General features: G+C 38.1%; 1 protein-coding gene across 1 annotated transcript; it reads right to left on the reverse strand.

Annotated features, from left to right (window-relative positions):
• Positions 1-13,871: 13,871 nt before the first annotated feature.
• Positions 13,872-17,857, reverse strand: LOC131159251 (serine/threonine-protein phosphatase 7 long form homolog). Its single transcript, XM_058113997.1, has 4 exons — positions 15,437-17,857; positions 15,238-15,325; positions 14,724-15,143; positions 13,872-14,639 (listed from the first exon to the last, which is right to left on the reverse strand). Exons 1-4 carry the CDS (start codon positions 16,555-16,557, stop codon positions 14,604-14,606), a joined length of 1,665 nt encoding a protein of 554 aa, XP_057969980.1. The 5' UTR covers positions 16,558-17,857; the 3' UTR covers positions 13,872-14,603.
• Between the last annotated feature and the right edge of the window lie 240 nt (positions 17,858-18,097).

The raw sequence follows: 18,097 nt of genomic DNA on the forward strand, positions 1-18,097 counted from the left end.
TAAGTCCACCATAATACCGCCGACACTAAAAGGCGCGATGTCTTTTTTGAGCTGAACGGGTTACCTAAGTTAGTAAAGAATTGTCATCGAAAAAATATAGATTTTAAAAGAAAAAACACACACACAGGATGATACAATTGCCGATTAAAAAATCAAAGAATGACAATACTTAATAGGAATCCAAGACTACACCTCACAACGGGGCATCTAAACTGGTACTACCGAAGAGTCATGTTCTTGTATTGCAATCATCAAGGAGGACAAATCGAAATAGAATACAATCATAAACACGGCCGGCCACGGTTTCGAAATCTAGTGCTCTCATATTATTTATTTTATTTTTGTATAATACAAAAAAATAATATTTTGTTGAAATTTTTGTTCATGACAGATTAGACAGATTTTTTTGTAGTAGACTAAAAAGATGATTTCTAGTGATTTTTCCTAAGTGGAAGAGTCTTTTTTGGTGACTTTGGTTTTTTTTCTTGCCACCACTTGTTTTGTTTTCCCGGAACTTTCCAAAGTATACCAAAACAAATCCAGATTTAAATCAAAATGTGAAAATATTTTTTGAATTTCTGAAAATTTCTTTGATTTTGTTGTGAATCTTTCGGGATATACCCGTTAAAAAGTATATAAGTCAAATTGAAAAACTAAACTTTCGTGGACCGGATAACAAGAGAAATCGGGTGTCCCGGGAGCAAGAATGATGGACCACCAGTTTGTGTGGGGAAAAAACCATCTTAAAGAGAGTCGTTGGTAACAAGACATATGAATTTTAATCCGCAGGTATATTTGCAAAGCTAACCACATAATTGTCTTCTTATAAACCTAATACAATCCCGAAACATGTTTAAAATAACAATCGATAGAGAGGTCATATTTATTAAATAATATAGAACTTTAGAATTGATTTTGGTTGAAAATATTTGGACAACTGTCACGAGAAACGCGACTCCCACCTTGTCAACCATGCTTGTGAAACGTCCTCACTGGCACTTTCCTTCAAATTTTCCCAGTAAATAAGTTTCAATCAGCTAAAATTTTGGAAGTTTTTGAAGACATTAATATTTACTGAATTTTTGTGTCTTTGATGAAGTTTCCACCATCCTTTTTTGTTTTTTTTTTTTTATTTCTTTGATATGGTTAAAAAGAAAGCTATTTTACAAATAAACAAAAATCAACCATCACATCGACTCAACCCAGCCCACCAAGGTCCGTTGCGGGAAGGGGTAGGTGAAGATGATCAAGCAATGGAAGACAGAGTTCATGAATGTGGTTTTACTATCGTCTTTATGCGCCTCAACGTCTTCCTTTCCTATTGGTGAATCTGGGCAGGGATGTTAAGCTCCCAACGTCTTCTCCTCAAGGGTTTGTTCTATAGTTTCGAAACGGAGGCACTGACGAGGTGAGCACCGTCTTCGGAAACGAGTTGACTCGGCACTGTAACGACACGGGATCAGTCAAACAACGCCACCTCTGCACTCGTCTAAACTTCGTTATTATCCTCTAAACTCGTAATCATTCTTTTCGCACTTGCGTGAGATCCACTACGCCCACCTCACAAACAACTAACCACCGCCCTTCCCGAGAGTTATTCTTCGCCTCTAACTCGAGGCACACCGGAGTGCCTGCTTTAATCGGGGTGATTCGACCACTATGTAACAGTGGAACGGGATCAGAATGGACCTTATTTAAGATCTAGCACTCAAAAAAACTTAGCTGTCGATACAACATTAGAAATAGAAAATTTACAATATCTGTAACATCCTCTCCCACCCACCCCAACACATAAACTCATACTCTTATGCGGACATGAGAGGGCACATTCTAGACTTAAACATTGGTGGCATCATAAGGCAAGAAGAACAATAAGGGAGTGCTGAGCCTGGGGGAACCACAGTATGAGGGAGCAGAATATAAAGGAAGATTCAGCATGGGAAGAATGATAAAGGAGACTAACATAGACAGGTGGATTAGTGGATGAATGGGGGAACCAAAGGTATTTTGATGAGATGATGAAGCGAATGGGATATAGTATGGGAAGAATGATAAATGAAGGAAACATGACATGTGGTGAGTGATGATGGGGGGACAAAGTATGGGATGAAGAATAATGAAGGGAATATAGTATGGGAAGAATGATAAAGGGAGAAAACATGACATGTGGTGAGTAATGATGGGGGGAACAAAGTACGCTTGCATTTGATAAATTAAAATAAATAAATAATAATAATAATAATAATAATAATAATAATAATAATATGAGGGTTCTAGAAGCTGTGCGGAGCCCACGCGCTGTGTGGGGTCCACAAGCCGTTTGAGGGTTACAGGAACCCGAGCTAGCAAGGCACCGGATATGTGGATCCGAGCTAGCGTACCAGAGGGGGTAACTTGCACAGGATGTAAGAATCCGAGCTAGTGTACCAGGAGAAGTGGGGCCCACAAACCGTGTAGGGCCCAATGGAGATATGTGGGGCCCACAAGCAATGTGGGGTCCACGAGCCATTTAAGGGTTATAGGAACCCGAGCCAACAAGCACAAGCATGCCAAAGGAGGTAACGTGCATCGGATGTAAGAATCCGAGCTAGCGTACCAGAGCAGGTAACGTGCACCGGATGTAGGAACCCGAGCTAGCGTACCAAAGGGGGGTAACGTGCACCGAATGTAAGAATTTGAGCTAGCGTACCAGGAGAAGTGGGGCCCACAAACCATATGTGCCCAATTGAGATATATGGGGCCCACAAGCAATGTGGGGTCCATGAGTCATTTAATGGTTATAGGAACCCGAGCCAGCAGGCACAAGCATGCCAAAGGAGGTAACATGCATTGGATGTAGGAATCCGAACTAGCGTACCAGAGCGGGTAACGTGCACCGGATGTAGGAATCCGAGCTAGCGTACCAGAGGAGGTAACATGCATCGGATGTAGGAATCCGAGCTAGCGTACCAGGGGGTAACGTGCATCGGATGTAGGAATTCGAGCTAGCGTACCATATGGGGTAACGTGCATCGGATGTAGGAATCCGAGTTAGCGTACCAGGAGATGTGGGACCCATAAGCCATGTGGGACTTACAAAGATGTGTGGGGTCCACAAGCAGTGTGGGACCTACAAGGATGTGTGGGGTCCACAAGCAGTGTGGGACCTACAAGGATGTGCGGGGTCCACAAGCAATGTGGGACCTATAAGGATGTGCGGGGTCCACGAACACCATGGGACCTATAAGAATGTGTGGGGTCCACAACCAGTGTGGGACCTACAAAGATGTGTGGGGTCCACAATCGTATGGGAAGGTTTTGACATGAGGTCTCCTCAAAAAGGCCTAATTAAAATTGGGGTGTCTACACAGGGTTTGCTTTCATAACTATCATGAGAGAGAGAGAGAGATAGAGAAAGAGAGAGAGAGAGAGAGAGAGAGAGAGAGAGAGAGAGAGATGTGAACAATGGATGCCCCCTTCCCCTTGATGTTGTGCCAAGACTCCTCATTTATAGGGGTCTAGGCAATGCAAATTGGAGCGCAATGTAGCAGCCCAAAAATTTTTGTTCAATTTATCTAATACCACCTATAATGACCTGAATATTTCATACAGCGGAAGACCTTAATAATCAATTACCAGAGTATTAAATCATCCCAATATAATAATATCATCTACGACATCATAAATTACATCCCTATCACTCAAAAATCATTAAGACTGTTGACCTTATAGGTCACACCCGGTTTTGATAATGACAAATACTCATTATATATCTAATGGGTTTTTGAGATTATGTGCAAAAACCAAAACTGTCAAAATCATAATGCACATGCACATGGAGAAAATGAAGAGTTGAAAATCAAATCTCTTTTTCTAATGTATTTCATATCTATTTGGTCTATAATAGTAATTAGGACATTTGGTCTGTAATAAACACCCACAACACATGCATGATTTATCTTGTAAGCTCAAAACCAAATACAAACTAAAAGTGACCATAGAGAGACCTTAGGGTGTATCCTTCGGTCGACCGACACCAGGCTTTTTCAGTGTCTTGATGTTGGACATAAATGACCCTAGGACACTCACATTTGCACATATGCTTGTTAGGCACTTGGATAGGGTTCATATGTTTCGAAATATGACTGAAATGCACACTTGGTGCACTTTCGATCGACCGAATTAAGCAGTTGATTTTGCCCTAGTCAACTAAACCAAGCCTAGGTAAACAGTTGACCAAGGCCCCGGTTGACCGAACCAAGTAGTTCAAAAAGCCTCGGTCGACCGAAACCTCCCTGAGTCAACATTTTGACCATCTGGTCGACCGACCCCTTTTTGTACTCCAACTACCTAGTTGACCGAGGGTCCTCGAGAGAAATCTCAGCAGTTTGGTCAACCGAACCTTGAAAAATTGAGAAATCGCCCTCTCCTAGTTGACCGAGCCCTTAGTTCAAAATTCCCCTGGTCGACCGAACCATATGAGACCTAGTCAACCGAAACATTTCTGGTCAACCGGACCTCTTGGGTCGCTCCTAATTTTTTACCGTAGTTAAAATATTTTAAACGTCATTAAACTTTTCTAACAATCCCTAATAGGTCCCCAACGGTCAAAAATTCTGATATGTCTATATATACCCTTTCATTTAGGAGAATTAAGGATTGATTAGCAAAAACAAAAATCCAATTTCTCTCTCAAACTAAATACTTCCTACTGCTCATACTATTTCCAAATCCACTCAAACTTACCTTCTTCAATTCTTTGAAACATTTGTAAGTGTATTGAGTGTGTTCACTTAGAGGTTTGCTCTCTCATTTTGTGAGTGCTTAAATCGATTTTCCACGATAGCATAACCTAAGCTTTCTTAGGAGGCTTTCCTAATAAGCCTACCCTAAGAAGGCTTGTAGTGAACTTTCGAGTGTTGCATTCTCATTGCAATATCTTAGGAAGTTTCTATTTGTTTTTGGCTTACAAAAATATTTTCAAACGTACTCAAATATCTTGTGATATTCATATTGATATATTTGTGAATAGATATTTGTGTGTGTTATATTAATCTTTGTGGCAATATCCATTCAAGTATATATCATTTGCTGAAATACAGAGATTACATATATCTTGCAAACCAAGCATATATATTATTCACGTGATTGACATATTCTACTATTTGAGATATTTAAATCTTGCATGATATCTTTGTTTGAGCACCTTGATTGAGAACATCTTGAAATACAAGATTGCTTGTTGACACTCTCACGTACTTACTACATTGATAGAAAATATCTTTAAGACTTGAACTATCTAAACCACATTGAGCTTACATTTTAAATCATCTGTGGTATTTGTGATTGTGCGCATTTGGGGTACAAATTTTTTTTACGTGAAAGCACCCTTATATTGTACCTTTTGATTGTATATCTGAGAGATTCCAGGCGTAGCCTGAGGGTGCGGTAATCCAGCCTAGTAAGGATTGGTGTAAAAGTTGAGGTCAGCCCTGTGCTAATTTGACCTGGTTTATATAGGTGTCGCTCCACCCGTTTAAGTGAGCAAGTTATTGTGATAATCCTTGTGCTGGTTAACCAAGGCGGGGACGTAAGTAGTTAGCCGAACATCGATAACATATCTGCATGTCACCCTCTCTTTATTGCTTTCTGGTGCATGTGCTGTTAATTAATCTGCTTTATTTTATTTCTGATATATTTATATTACTTGCACTAGATTGACCATAGAATTATGAACATACTGTTGTTGGGAGGAATACCTAGGGAATAAATTTTAAAATACCAATTCACCCCCCTCTTGGGATCACAGTAAAGTTAACAAAGACATAATAAAATAATGCAATTCTAGGTAAGACCTTCTATCCCACTCACGCTTCTACTGCACTACTCCGATCACTGGTATCCTCCATGTCAATCTGTAAAATGTTAGAATTTTCATGAGATGAGACACCTCTCAGTAAGTGGGGATAAGTTATTATCACTGTGTGGCAAGTGAATTGTCATGCAAAAAAGATATAAAAATTTATTAATGCACTTTTACTGTAATATCATTAATACTGTTTTCACGTTTATTGAAATATCATTAGTATTGTGCTCACACTTATATATCTATCTATCTATATATATATATATATATATATATATATATATATATATATATATATATCTAAAAATACAAATTTCCATTTCAAAACGTATTTTAGCTCACCAAATACTATTTTCTCATAAATCTACATACATGCCTTTATAACTGTAACTCGGTATAAAATCATATTTATATATATATATATATATACATATATCTAAAAATACAAATTTCCATTTCAAAACGTATTTTAGCTCACCAAATACTCTATTCTCATAAATCTACATACATGCCTTTATAACTGTAACTCGGTATAAAATCATATTTTTGTATGTATTCATAACTTAGTATAGGATCAAATTTTTGTATATATAATCAAAACTCTGTATAACACTGTTGTACCATATTGTTGCACAAAACTATCATAACATAATTCTATAATAATCTGTCATAACATGACTCTATAATAATCTGTTGTATCATCATAATCTACACTATTCATCCTCATGTTGACCCGTATACGAGGAGGATACAACCTCAGGCCCGTGTATGAGGAGAGAATACTACTATACTCATACTTTATCGCGATGGATTCCTTCATGTATGTAAATCATCTGTTATATATACCTAATAGAATCTTCCCTGATTAGTCATTCATATCGTCATATACTGCTCATACTCACGCTGACTTGTATACGAGGAGGATAACCTCATGTTGTCCTATATACAAGGAGGGACTCTACTATACTCATTCTCATGCTGACCTGTATATAAGGAGAATAATCTCATACTGACTCATATATAGGGAGGAACTCTGCTATACTCATCTTCATGCTGACCTATATACAAGGAGAATAATCTCATACTAACCTATATACAGGGAGGGACTCTGCTATACTCATCCTCATGCTAACCTGTATACAAGGAGAATAATCTCATACTGACCCATATACAAGGAGGGACCCTACTATACACATCCTCATGTTGACCTGTATACAAGGAGAATAATCTCATACTGACCCATATAAAGGGAGGGACTCTGTTATACTCATCCTCATGTTGACCTTTATACAAAGACAATAATTTCATACTGACTCATATACTGGGAAGGACTTTGCTATACTCATCCTCATGCTAACCTATATACAAGGAGAATAATCTTATACTAGCCCATATACAAGGAGGGGCTCTACTATACTCATCCTCATGCTAACCTGTATACAAGGAGAATAATCTCATATTGACCCATATACAGGGAGAGACTTATACTCATCCACATACTTCGGTATATAACTGTCATTCATAACTTATCACGGCATAAAACTAGCTGAACTATCACGGTACTTAGTCGGCTGAACTATCACGACAAAAAGTCAACTGAACTGTCACGGCACTTAGCCGACTAAACTATCAAGACATAAAGTCTGCTAAGTTGTCATAGCATATTGAACACGGCATAAAGCTGGCTAAACAATTATATCATAATTTCTAAATTAAACCATATTTCATGATATCACAATATCCATAACTCTATATATATATATATATTCTTAACTCCATATAAAACACAATTTTATATATATTCATAACTCCGTATAAAATCACATCTCTGGGTAAAACTATCATGTCATTATACTATATAAAACTATACTTTATTGTACAAATCCATAAAATATGCTAACGAGTTTATTTATACTGTATCATATATATTTACTCATGCCACACAATTTGAGTGATAATTCATTTATAAATCTACCTGGAATAACTATATTTTTTTGCTGAAAATAATTATATACTCAACTCTGGAGACCTACTTAAATTCAACAACTGATTCTTCCCAAACATACATATAATAATTAATTCAAACTTTCTATTTCCGTAAGCCTGATAATTCAAAAAGTCATATATAATATTTCTATAATCACATGCTTTATTTTTAATCAGTTAAACTTTTGAAAATACTTGACATAATTTATTCCCCTTACTTGCTTACTAAAGATACACTTGCAGAGATCCTAAAATAATGTTTGCAGCAGTTGGAGCACGAAACCCAGGTTTTTCCTAAGTACATATATCCCATGTAAAATCATAAGTCTCCATACCCATAATTTCATATCATGTATTATCCAAAAATTCATATATGGTAATCCCGAAATCACATGCTATAATTTAACCGGTAGAATTTCCTAAAATAACTAACATAACTTATTTTCTTACCTTAGCCTCAAAGTGCAGCCTAAGATCCCCAAACTACGAATTTGCTCCGATTAAAATGTCGAGGATTGAAGTTGAAACCCTAATATAGTGTCTGATCATCGATTTGGCGGAGATTCAAGGTAGAAATTGAAGAGAGAGAAAAGAGGATGTCACAACCCTAAGGATGAGAGAGAGAGAGAGAGAGAGAGAGAGAGAGAGAGAGAGAGAGAGAGAGAGAGAGAGTATAAGATTTCTTCAAATAAAATGAGCTGACCCCTATTTTCCTGAAACCGTCGACGGTTTAGTCTTTTACCAAACCTCTTTTTTTACTGTTTTACCTTTACTACTGGGACTCAGTAACTCAAAACCGTCAACAGTTTCCCTGAACTTCACAAAACCGTCGACGATTTGGTCTTAAACCAAACCTTCTCCCTTCATTTCTAAAATATATTTATTGTTCCATCATTAAGGGGTTTTATATATATCCACTTATATGTATATTATTTTCCAAGGTGTTACACGCAAGGCCCACGAGAAGCAGAAAATATCCTAACAGAAAATATTCCTTCCTCCTATATGCGCTTTCTGTTAATGGGGTTTGGGAGGGAATCATTTCCCCAACGCGTACATGCTTCCCCCTATACGCGCTTTCACGTGGTTATCAGTTCAAAATAGAATTCTGGTTAGGGACAATTTGTAGAAAAAAAAAAAAAAAAAAGGTTGGTACATCACATATTTCTATCATTTATGCAAACAACATTCGAAAGATGTGAATCATTTGTTCATCCATTATCCTTATGCATGGAATATTTGGTTTATAGTTCTTGGTATCCTAAAGTTGCAGTGGGTAATGACATTCTCCTTTAATAACCTGATCAAAAGTTGGGGACTTTTTAAGCTTAAAAGTCCTCTAAAGAATCTCAAAAGATCTGTCCCGACAACGATGGTTTGGGGAATATGGAAGGAAAGGAATAGTAGAATTTTTAAAGATCAATTTAGGCCATGTACAGATGTAACCATAAAAATTATGAACAATCTTTTTTACTAGAGTTGTGTAAGTGTGCATCTGGCTGATTCGAAGTGGGGTGATTTCATGTAGGTGATGGCTTTCCTAGGGGATTAGGGAGAAGCTCACTTCATCCATCTACTCTTTGGGGCCTAGCTAGGGAAGTCGGTTAGCATACTTTTCTTTGATGTTTTTTGTTAATACTCTTGCTATTTTTTATACTTATTGTTGCTACCTTCGTGTTGTTACTTAGGGTTCAAGTTTCTTGATTGAGCTCCTTACTCTTGGCTATAATAAAATTTATCTTTACCTCATAAATATATATATATATATATATATATATATATATATATATAAAGTATACAAAGATATTATATTAATGAGTAAACTTTAGATTACTATTTACAAGATAGTTATCCTTGTCATATGTCACCAAGAACAATGGCATGAATAAGCTCACGACTCGTGACATATGACCATGTCCCTTGCAATCCCTCTCTCTCTCTAGTTGGGCACCAATACTTACTACATGCATGTTTCACACATAGGTACGGAAATGGAATAAGATGAAACAAAATCAAATTTATCAACCATTTAAAATTCCATTCCACTCTTTTTGTATAGCATTCACCATTTCACGAACCAAACATGGCATTAGAGTATTGGATTGTTATCTCCATGATTCCATTCATTTGGCAACAACAAATCTTGCATTAATTCATTGTAAGTGCCTACTCCTTCTTCCAGTTAAACTAGATGGCCCTTAAATCTTTATCTTTTTCCCATTAAAATTTTAATTGTAATAGGCTTTTTTTTTAAAAAAAAAAAAAAGACGGCACCTCCTAAACTTTATTAGAAAACCCCTCACTTATGGTGGAGGAAAACCGTGATTACAATTTTGAGCTTTTGGGACAATAAAAGCAAAATTCCAAGACCCTAAAACTAACTTAACCAACATAAATCAAACCAAAAAATCAAACACCAACAGCCAAAAAACTAAAAAACTAAACCACTAAAAGAGTAATAACATAAAACATCATGAGCGCAAAGAATGAAAACCCAACAAGTCCAATCGAATCATTCCCCCGACTTGCTGAGGAAGATCATCTTGACAACTATATGATCGAGAAATACCAGATTCATCCTGTTTGGCAAAAAAATTTACACTTTTATTCGCCTCCCTGTAAATATATTCCACTTTAAACTGTATGCCTCTTAATGCTAGCACAAGTTCTTCTCACAATTCCCATAAGTTCCAAACCGAGCACTTCCCAAAATTTATCCACTGAACCAACAAAACAGAGTCACATGCAATCTCCACTTGATCAAATCTGAGATCTTTGCACAAGTTTAACAAGCTTGCAATATATATTATATTTGGTTTCACACATCATAAATTAAATAAAAATTTCAAATTAGTGATGGGATAAAATATATACCACATCTGCCTCCTAAAGATTGTTTGTTAGATATCAAGGTCCAAGTGTAATTTGCGATTGCAATGAACAAATAGAAAACCAAATTTTCTTACATTTTCCCTTTGCACATTATATTTGGTCAAGTTATTTTAGTCTCCTTCCTTTTTCTTAAATCGTGCTCGAAAAACTCAATCTATATAGTACTTAATAGATAGAGCGACGCAACTATAAAGTAGTGTATCATTTTATGTCTAATCCCTAGGAAGAGAATATAGTAATATCATACGTCTCTCTACGAGTCATTTAAGTTTGCTACTTTCATGGTAAAAGTAAGTAACATAAGATTTTAATCTTGAGAGCTAAACAAGGTGGGAAAAGATGTATATAGCTAGGAAGGAAATTAACTATCCTGACTATGAATAAGTTGTGTCCGCATCCAATTAACCCAGCGAACCAGGGGGGAAACCGCCACTCCATGGATTTGGTATCGCACCGGGGGTCAAAAGGACTCATTGGTGGTAGAAGTTCCCACTTAAAAAAAAAAAAATAGCTATCCCTCCTCTTGCATATTTATGCAACTTTTAAGGCTTCCATTGATTAAAAAAGAAATGTGACGACATAATCGCCACATCCCATCAATGCGTGTAGCCTAGGGGCATGTGCGCCAACTAATAAAATGCAGGCATGTAAGCAGTTCCACACAAACTTATATGGCATCTTCTTGTTGGACGGGGGCACATACCATTATATACAGAGTTTTTTCTCATTTTATAATTAAGAAGAAATAAAATATAAAATAATACTCTAATTAGGAAATTTTTTCCCAAACTAATGCTCACGTAATCTCGCAACTTAATGCTGCGAGATTTAAAAGCGAAGCCAATGAGGAGCTGACACGTGGCAGCGTGCAGAGAAAATCTCGCAGCTTCATGCTACGAGATTTAAAAGCGAAGCCAATGAGGAGCTTATGCGTGGCAGCGTGCAGAGAAAATCTCGCAGCTTCATACTGTAAGATTTAAAGACACAGACAAACATGGTGGTGACACGTGATGGTGGAAAAATCTCGCAGGTTAGTCCTGCGAGATTTGCGCTATTACCCTTCTTTGCAAATTTAAATTGAAATAATAAACATTCCCTTTTATTAAATTTAATCATAACTTTCCCTTAAAACTATAATTTAAACTTAAATTTTAAATTTTAAATTGTAAATATATAATTTTAAAAAAAAATTACCTAAAAAAAATTATTGATTATAAATAATGGGAAAATCTTGCAGGTTAGTCCTGTGAGATTTGCGGCTCTATTTACTCCCTTCTTTGCAAATTTAAATTTAAATAATAAACATTCCCTTTTAATAAATTTAATCATAACTTTCCCTTAAAAATATAATTTAAACTTAAATTTTAATTTTTAAATTGAAAATATATAATTTTTAAAAAAAAATTTACATAAACGAAATGATTGATTATAAATAAGTATTTTGTCATAAAAATTTGGATAAAATCTAAAAAAATATATCAAAATATGATTCTAACCCCTGAATTTACAAAAAATACTACAAAATTTCGTATAATTGAATTTTATTGACGAAATGAATATTTTGTTAGTTAACTATTAAATGCATGTGGAATAATAAAATTTGTCCTTAATAAAATGATATTTTAAAACTCGTGGATTAGAGATCGAAAAAAAATTTCGAATTTAATGCTTTGATGCTTTGTGCCAACTAATTCTTTAAGTATGACAAAAATAATTTGTATTATTTCAAAATTATCTAAAATTATAATTAGAAGAAATAAATTTTTCAATACGTTATAAAAATGTCTAATAATTATAATGCTGCAAAATGTTTATTGGATGTAATATTTAAAATTAACAATTAAACATTTTGCAAGACAAAGTTAAATTTATTATTTAAATTTAAATTTAAATTTGTAAAAAGGGAAAGTTATAACTAAATTTAAATTATAACTTTAAAAAATTAAATTTTAATTAAATTTTATCTAAAGAAATAAATAACAAAACAAAAAAGTTTTAAGTAAGATTGAAGCTCTGTAGAGCACATGCAAAATTAATGGGAAAGAGATAATGAAATTTGATCTGTGAGTATCGTGAGTTGACAAAAGCTAATCATGTAAGGAGTGTGACTATTTCTAACACAAGCTTAATCAACTTGAAAACAAGTATGACGAACTCAGTTAGCAGCACTAAGACTCTAATTTACATATATAATTATAATTATTATATTACATGCATATAGTCTCTCTAAGAAGTGTATGAAAGATAATAGCAGCATTAATACCGCTTCGTACGTCTTAATTTTTTTGTTTTTACTCTTTTTTATTACATTTTGACTATCCGCATACTAAACCAATTATTTTGACCCATCCTTTTGGTGTTTGAAAGTAGGATTTGGGTCAAATTGGATTATTGTTAGAATGCTTTTTTGTCTTAGTCACCCATTCATATTAAAATAATTAAATTTTTAAAAAATTGAGTATAATTAAAAAACAAAAATAATAATTATCTCTACAATTCCTTTGACAAAAGGCATGTCTATTGCTAAATAAAAATATATGAAATATTCAAAACACAGAATATATAGTTCAATTTGTCAGGTTGCGCTTCAAGTTAATAATAAGCTGCACTGTGAGAAAGGAGGAAGAAGGCAGGGATATTTCATGAGAACGAGATTTATTATTATTTTCTTTCAAGTTCAAAAATTGGACCTCTCTCGCCTTGACGCATGTGTGTAAAAATGAAAGTACAATATTATTTATATAAAATTAAAAGATAATAAAAAAAATGTAACATTATTTGCGTGTGGAAACAAATATTTTTAATTTTTCAAAGAATTGTAAAAATATCAAATTCATTTTTTATGTTCTAAATTTATATAAAAAATTTAAAATATATTTTTATTTTATATATACTTTAAGACAAATTGACTAGGAGTTTAATGGAGAGAACATATATTAAGTGCTCCCTAAAATTTTCGGTGCATGTAGTATATGGCGGTGAAGGGAGGTTAACGTGTAAATGTTTAGAGTGCTGAAACACATTTACATCTGACGACGCACATAAATGCATGCAGACATACAAATTTTAGCAATACGAATTTTGCAGTAAAAGACAATTCAATTTAAAGAATTAACTTAACTAGACATGCAAATTTAGACGATACGAATTATATGTCATTTTTTAGATTTGGCAGTATTGAATTCTTTAGAGATACGAATTATTAAATGATATATAGAAAAGAATAAAAAAAATAATCAATTATATACAAATGAAATCAAAACAATCAATGATATACATACAAATAAAATGCAATTAAAGTAATGCTAAACTACTCCGTGCCGCAGCGAGGTCGTCTCCGGGGTCGTGGTGGCTGCCGTCTGCATCTACCCTCTCCCTGCTCGTCAGCATCATCAGGTGTCCTGACCCGTCGTGCTGGATGTGAATCCTCTCCCCCAAGAGGTGCTGCATCATCATCATCAGCCATACGGAGCGCACACGGTGATAAATGATACGATGTCTAGAGACGAGAACGAGGCGGCCTAGGGGGTGCATCGACCTCCACCCCATCGAAAAGATCGTCTAATAAAAATGACATGGATGGGGTAGCAGCAGAGTCGGATGGGGCATCAATCGGTATGCTCGATGGTCCGGCAATATGAGCTACAATGGAAGGCGCATAAGGTGCTGACGGGCCGAACAAGTACTCAGCTTGTACAACTGGTGGGGAGGACATGGGAGTCCCTGGATGACTAGAGGAGGCATGTCGTCCTCCTCGTACTGGAGCTGGTCGACCTCCTTGTGCTGGTACATCAGGTCGACCTCCTCGTTCTGGGATCCGTCGACCGTCCTCGTGGACGAGGTCCAGTGCAGTACTCATCAATCGGTGGATCGCAAAATCCTATGAGATCTGGTCTGCCTCAATGACTATGTCAGCCTGCAGGATATGAACATATTTTATTAACGCATTGAAATTGGAACACATATATAATAAAATGAGTTGTGGCATTAATCTTCTTACGAGGCTCAAATATACAGCTGCGGTCCTATCGACGAAGCGGCGTGTGATAAACCTATACCAAGTGAAGTATGGGTCATCTAGACGCATCGGACTGTGCTCCGCCACTCCTCGTACAATGTAGTCTCGTCGATGCTCCCACGCAGTGACGAATATCGCGTGTGTACTCGACCAGTCTGTGACCCCTCGACCGCGCCCATCCATGCCGTGGAGATCGTTCCCAATAATATCTACCCCCGAAGTCATAAATGGGGCGAGAATGACCTGTCGAAACCCGAACTGTCGCATGACTCGATCGGGGAGATACCACTCAATAATATGAAAGTATATGAGTGGCACTCGCGCTACCCACAGGTCCCTCCTGTCTGCATAGGCAGGCGGCATGTCGGCTAAAATCTCATCCGTGTAGGGCATCCATATAAACTACAATTAGACAAAACAAAAAGTTAAGCGGACTATACACAACTGAAAGAAAGAAAGAAATACTTTCATGTGCTATACTTTAACTGATTTATACCTCATGCTCCCGGTGCATGTCCAACTCGAACCTATACCAGGGCAATGTGTGAAGCGCAACCATCGATGCCCTCAAGTCATCCCTCCATCTGTATAAGATGAAATGTAAGTTCTCAAATGCAAAACTACTACATATTACGAATTAGTATTCGTAATAGTTATTGAGTGAATGAGAAGGGATAGATAAAATTTGTACTAACCGATATGCAAGTGGGAGAGGATCAACCGGACGACCGTCCTGGCCCCTCTCAATCTGCAGGAAACCTCGCCGCGTAGGCGCGAATGAAGGAAATCTCTCCCAAACCCAAACCTGGAGTAAGCGAAGGGGGCCCACAATTTGTGTCTTCGAGTGGTGCGCGGCGCGACACATCTCCCTGTACAACCACGCCAAAGTGGCAGACCCCCAACTGTACGAGTAACACGCTCCGAAGTCCTCAAGAAGTGGAAGGAACATAAGATGCGCATAACTATCGGAAACATCCAAGAACATCACCCCACAAATCAAACGCAACAAGTGGGCTCGTGCGTGGCATGCTATCGTCTGAACATCTGCATGTGCCGGGAGCTCATGAAACGCATCCCCCTCAAGGAACCGCATACAGATGCGTGCACCAACCAACTCGATGTCAGGCGGAACGACGCCTAACAAACGCTCGCGCATAGTACGCAGGGCGAGTCGACCCTGACGGTCTGTAGGTCCCTCCACTGGTCCGGCCGTGCGACCAGTGACAGCTCGCCCATCAATCGGCAACTCGAACAAAACAGCTACGTCCTGTAATGTGACGGTGGCCTCGCTATGAGGTAGGTTGAACGTGTGCATCTTGGGTCTCCATCGCTCTACCAATGATGTGACAAGATGCCAATCAAGCTGGATATAAGCAATCCGATAAATGCCATAAAACCCCGCATCGCGTATCAGCTGGACAATGCGGGGGTCTGCCTCTAACCAACGCTCGGCAAACTGTGTGCCCCCTCGGCAGCACAGGGGCTCCGTATGCCCATCAGCCCACGCTCGGCTGGCCCTGTGATGATCGCCCATCGTCAAGACCCTCGAATCAGACGGCCCTGGATCAATCCTGGAAATGCATCGTTGCATCAGAATAGGTATATACAAAAAAAAAATGGTGTGAAATAGTATAAAACTGCATACGACATCAACGAGACGGTCTCGCTGCATCGCCCGAGTGGGTCCTTCTCGAACACCTTGTGCGATTATGCCCTTCTTGATGACATATACTGCACGTGCTCCTTTTCCTACCTTCCCTAGCGTCCATCTCATTGTGTATACGAGAGCTCCTTGGGCGACCTTTATGTCGAGCATATGCTGGATTTTCCTATATAGTCGGCAACAAGGATGCTGTCCAGTACGCCTCGTGCATAATCAGTTGAAAATCCGCCGCATATGTCGCATAATATTCGGCGGTGCTCCAACAAGGCTCAACGTACTGCATGGCGTTGAGTCGTGTCTCCGCACATGCAACGAGAAGGTGGGAGCATGGAAAGTGTAAAGCTTGCCACTTCCCACACGAGTAGCCGTGCAAATCCTGAATGCGCAGCGTTTGCACGTTGTTTCCTTTATGAGGTCCCAACTGCTCAGTTGTGATGCTAAAAGTACCTCTAGACCAGTTGAACGTCGTCACGCGATGTCCGGTCGCCTTCAACTTCCTTCTTTCCATCGCAAGCAATATATGAGGAGTTAATGCATTTCCTCCTGATATTGCATTACGAGAAGCCTCACGTCGGCTATTGAAATAATGTGCAACGCGATAAAATGTCAGTTGCACAAGGGCAATGATTGGGAGGCTACGAGCGCCCTTAAGGACGGCGTTGAAACATTCGACAAGGTTTGTCGTCATATTCCCATACCTTCCGCCCCCGTCGTGGCACTGAATCCACATATGAGGAGCGATTTGATCAAAGAACGTCTTCGCAGGTTCCCCACCCTCGTCGAAGATTTTCTCCATCCACATGTTAAACTTTCTGACCTGATGCTCCCTTCCCGCGCACTCAGCCATTCACTTCAGATTGACACTATGCACTTTCGTGCTGAAGTTGCTTACAATGTGTCGAAGGCAGAATCGGTGGTGCGCACGCGGTGGCTGCCAATCGGGATTGTGAGACACTGCAGCGATGATCCCTGGATGCCTATCTGATATAAGGCAAATGTCGTTCCTATCGGTAATGGAACGAAGACAACACAGAAACCAATTCCATGTGTCCAAACTTTCCTCTTGCACAATAGCGAATGCAAGGGGAAATATTTGCCTATTTGCATCCGGGCACGTCGCAATAAAGAGTTTTCCCTTGTACTTACCGTACAAGTGTGTCCCATCTATACATATCACAGGAGGACAGTGGGGAAAACCCTGAATAGATGCTGCGAACGCCCAAAAGACTGATACAAATGTTACGGTCTGATCGCTGCCTGGTATAGGGTTCCACCTCCACTTGACGACAGTACCAGGATTATAAGTGCACATTGCTTCCATCCACCTAGGTAACGTCTGATAAGACTTCTCCCAATCGCCGAATACTTGGGCGATTGCCTTCTGTTTTCCTAACCAAATTTTCTTATATGAGATGGAATAGCCAAAACGACGATCTATGAATTCTTTCAATGTAGCGATTGAGGTCGACGCATCACCCCTTATCATATTCACAATCTCACTAGCAATAAGGGACGACATGATTTGGCTATGGTCTTGCGAGAGGAGTTCATTCAAGCATGTGTGCGAACCACCATATTGAGTGATTTCGAAGAATCGATGTTTCTGACGATACATCGCACGCAGTCTCCAACTGCATTCAGAGTTCTTACACCTAACAACCCATAATAGTGGGGTTGACTGCAGGACGTGGAA

Source organism: Malania oleifera, chromosome 7, assembly GCF_029873635.1.
Source record: "Malania oleifera isolate guangnan ecotype guangnan chromosome 7, ASM2987363v1, whole genome shotgun sequence".
NCBI lineage: Eukaryota > Viridiplantae > Streptophyta > Magnoliopsida > Santalales > Ximeniaceae > Malania > Malania oleifera.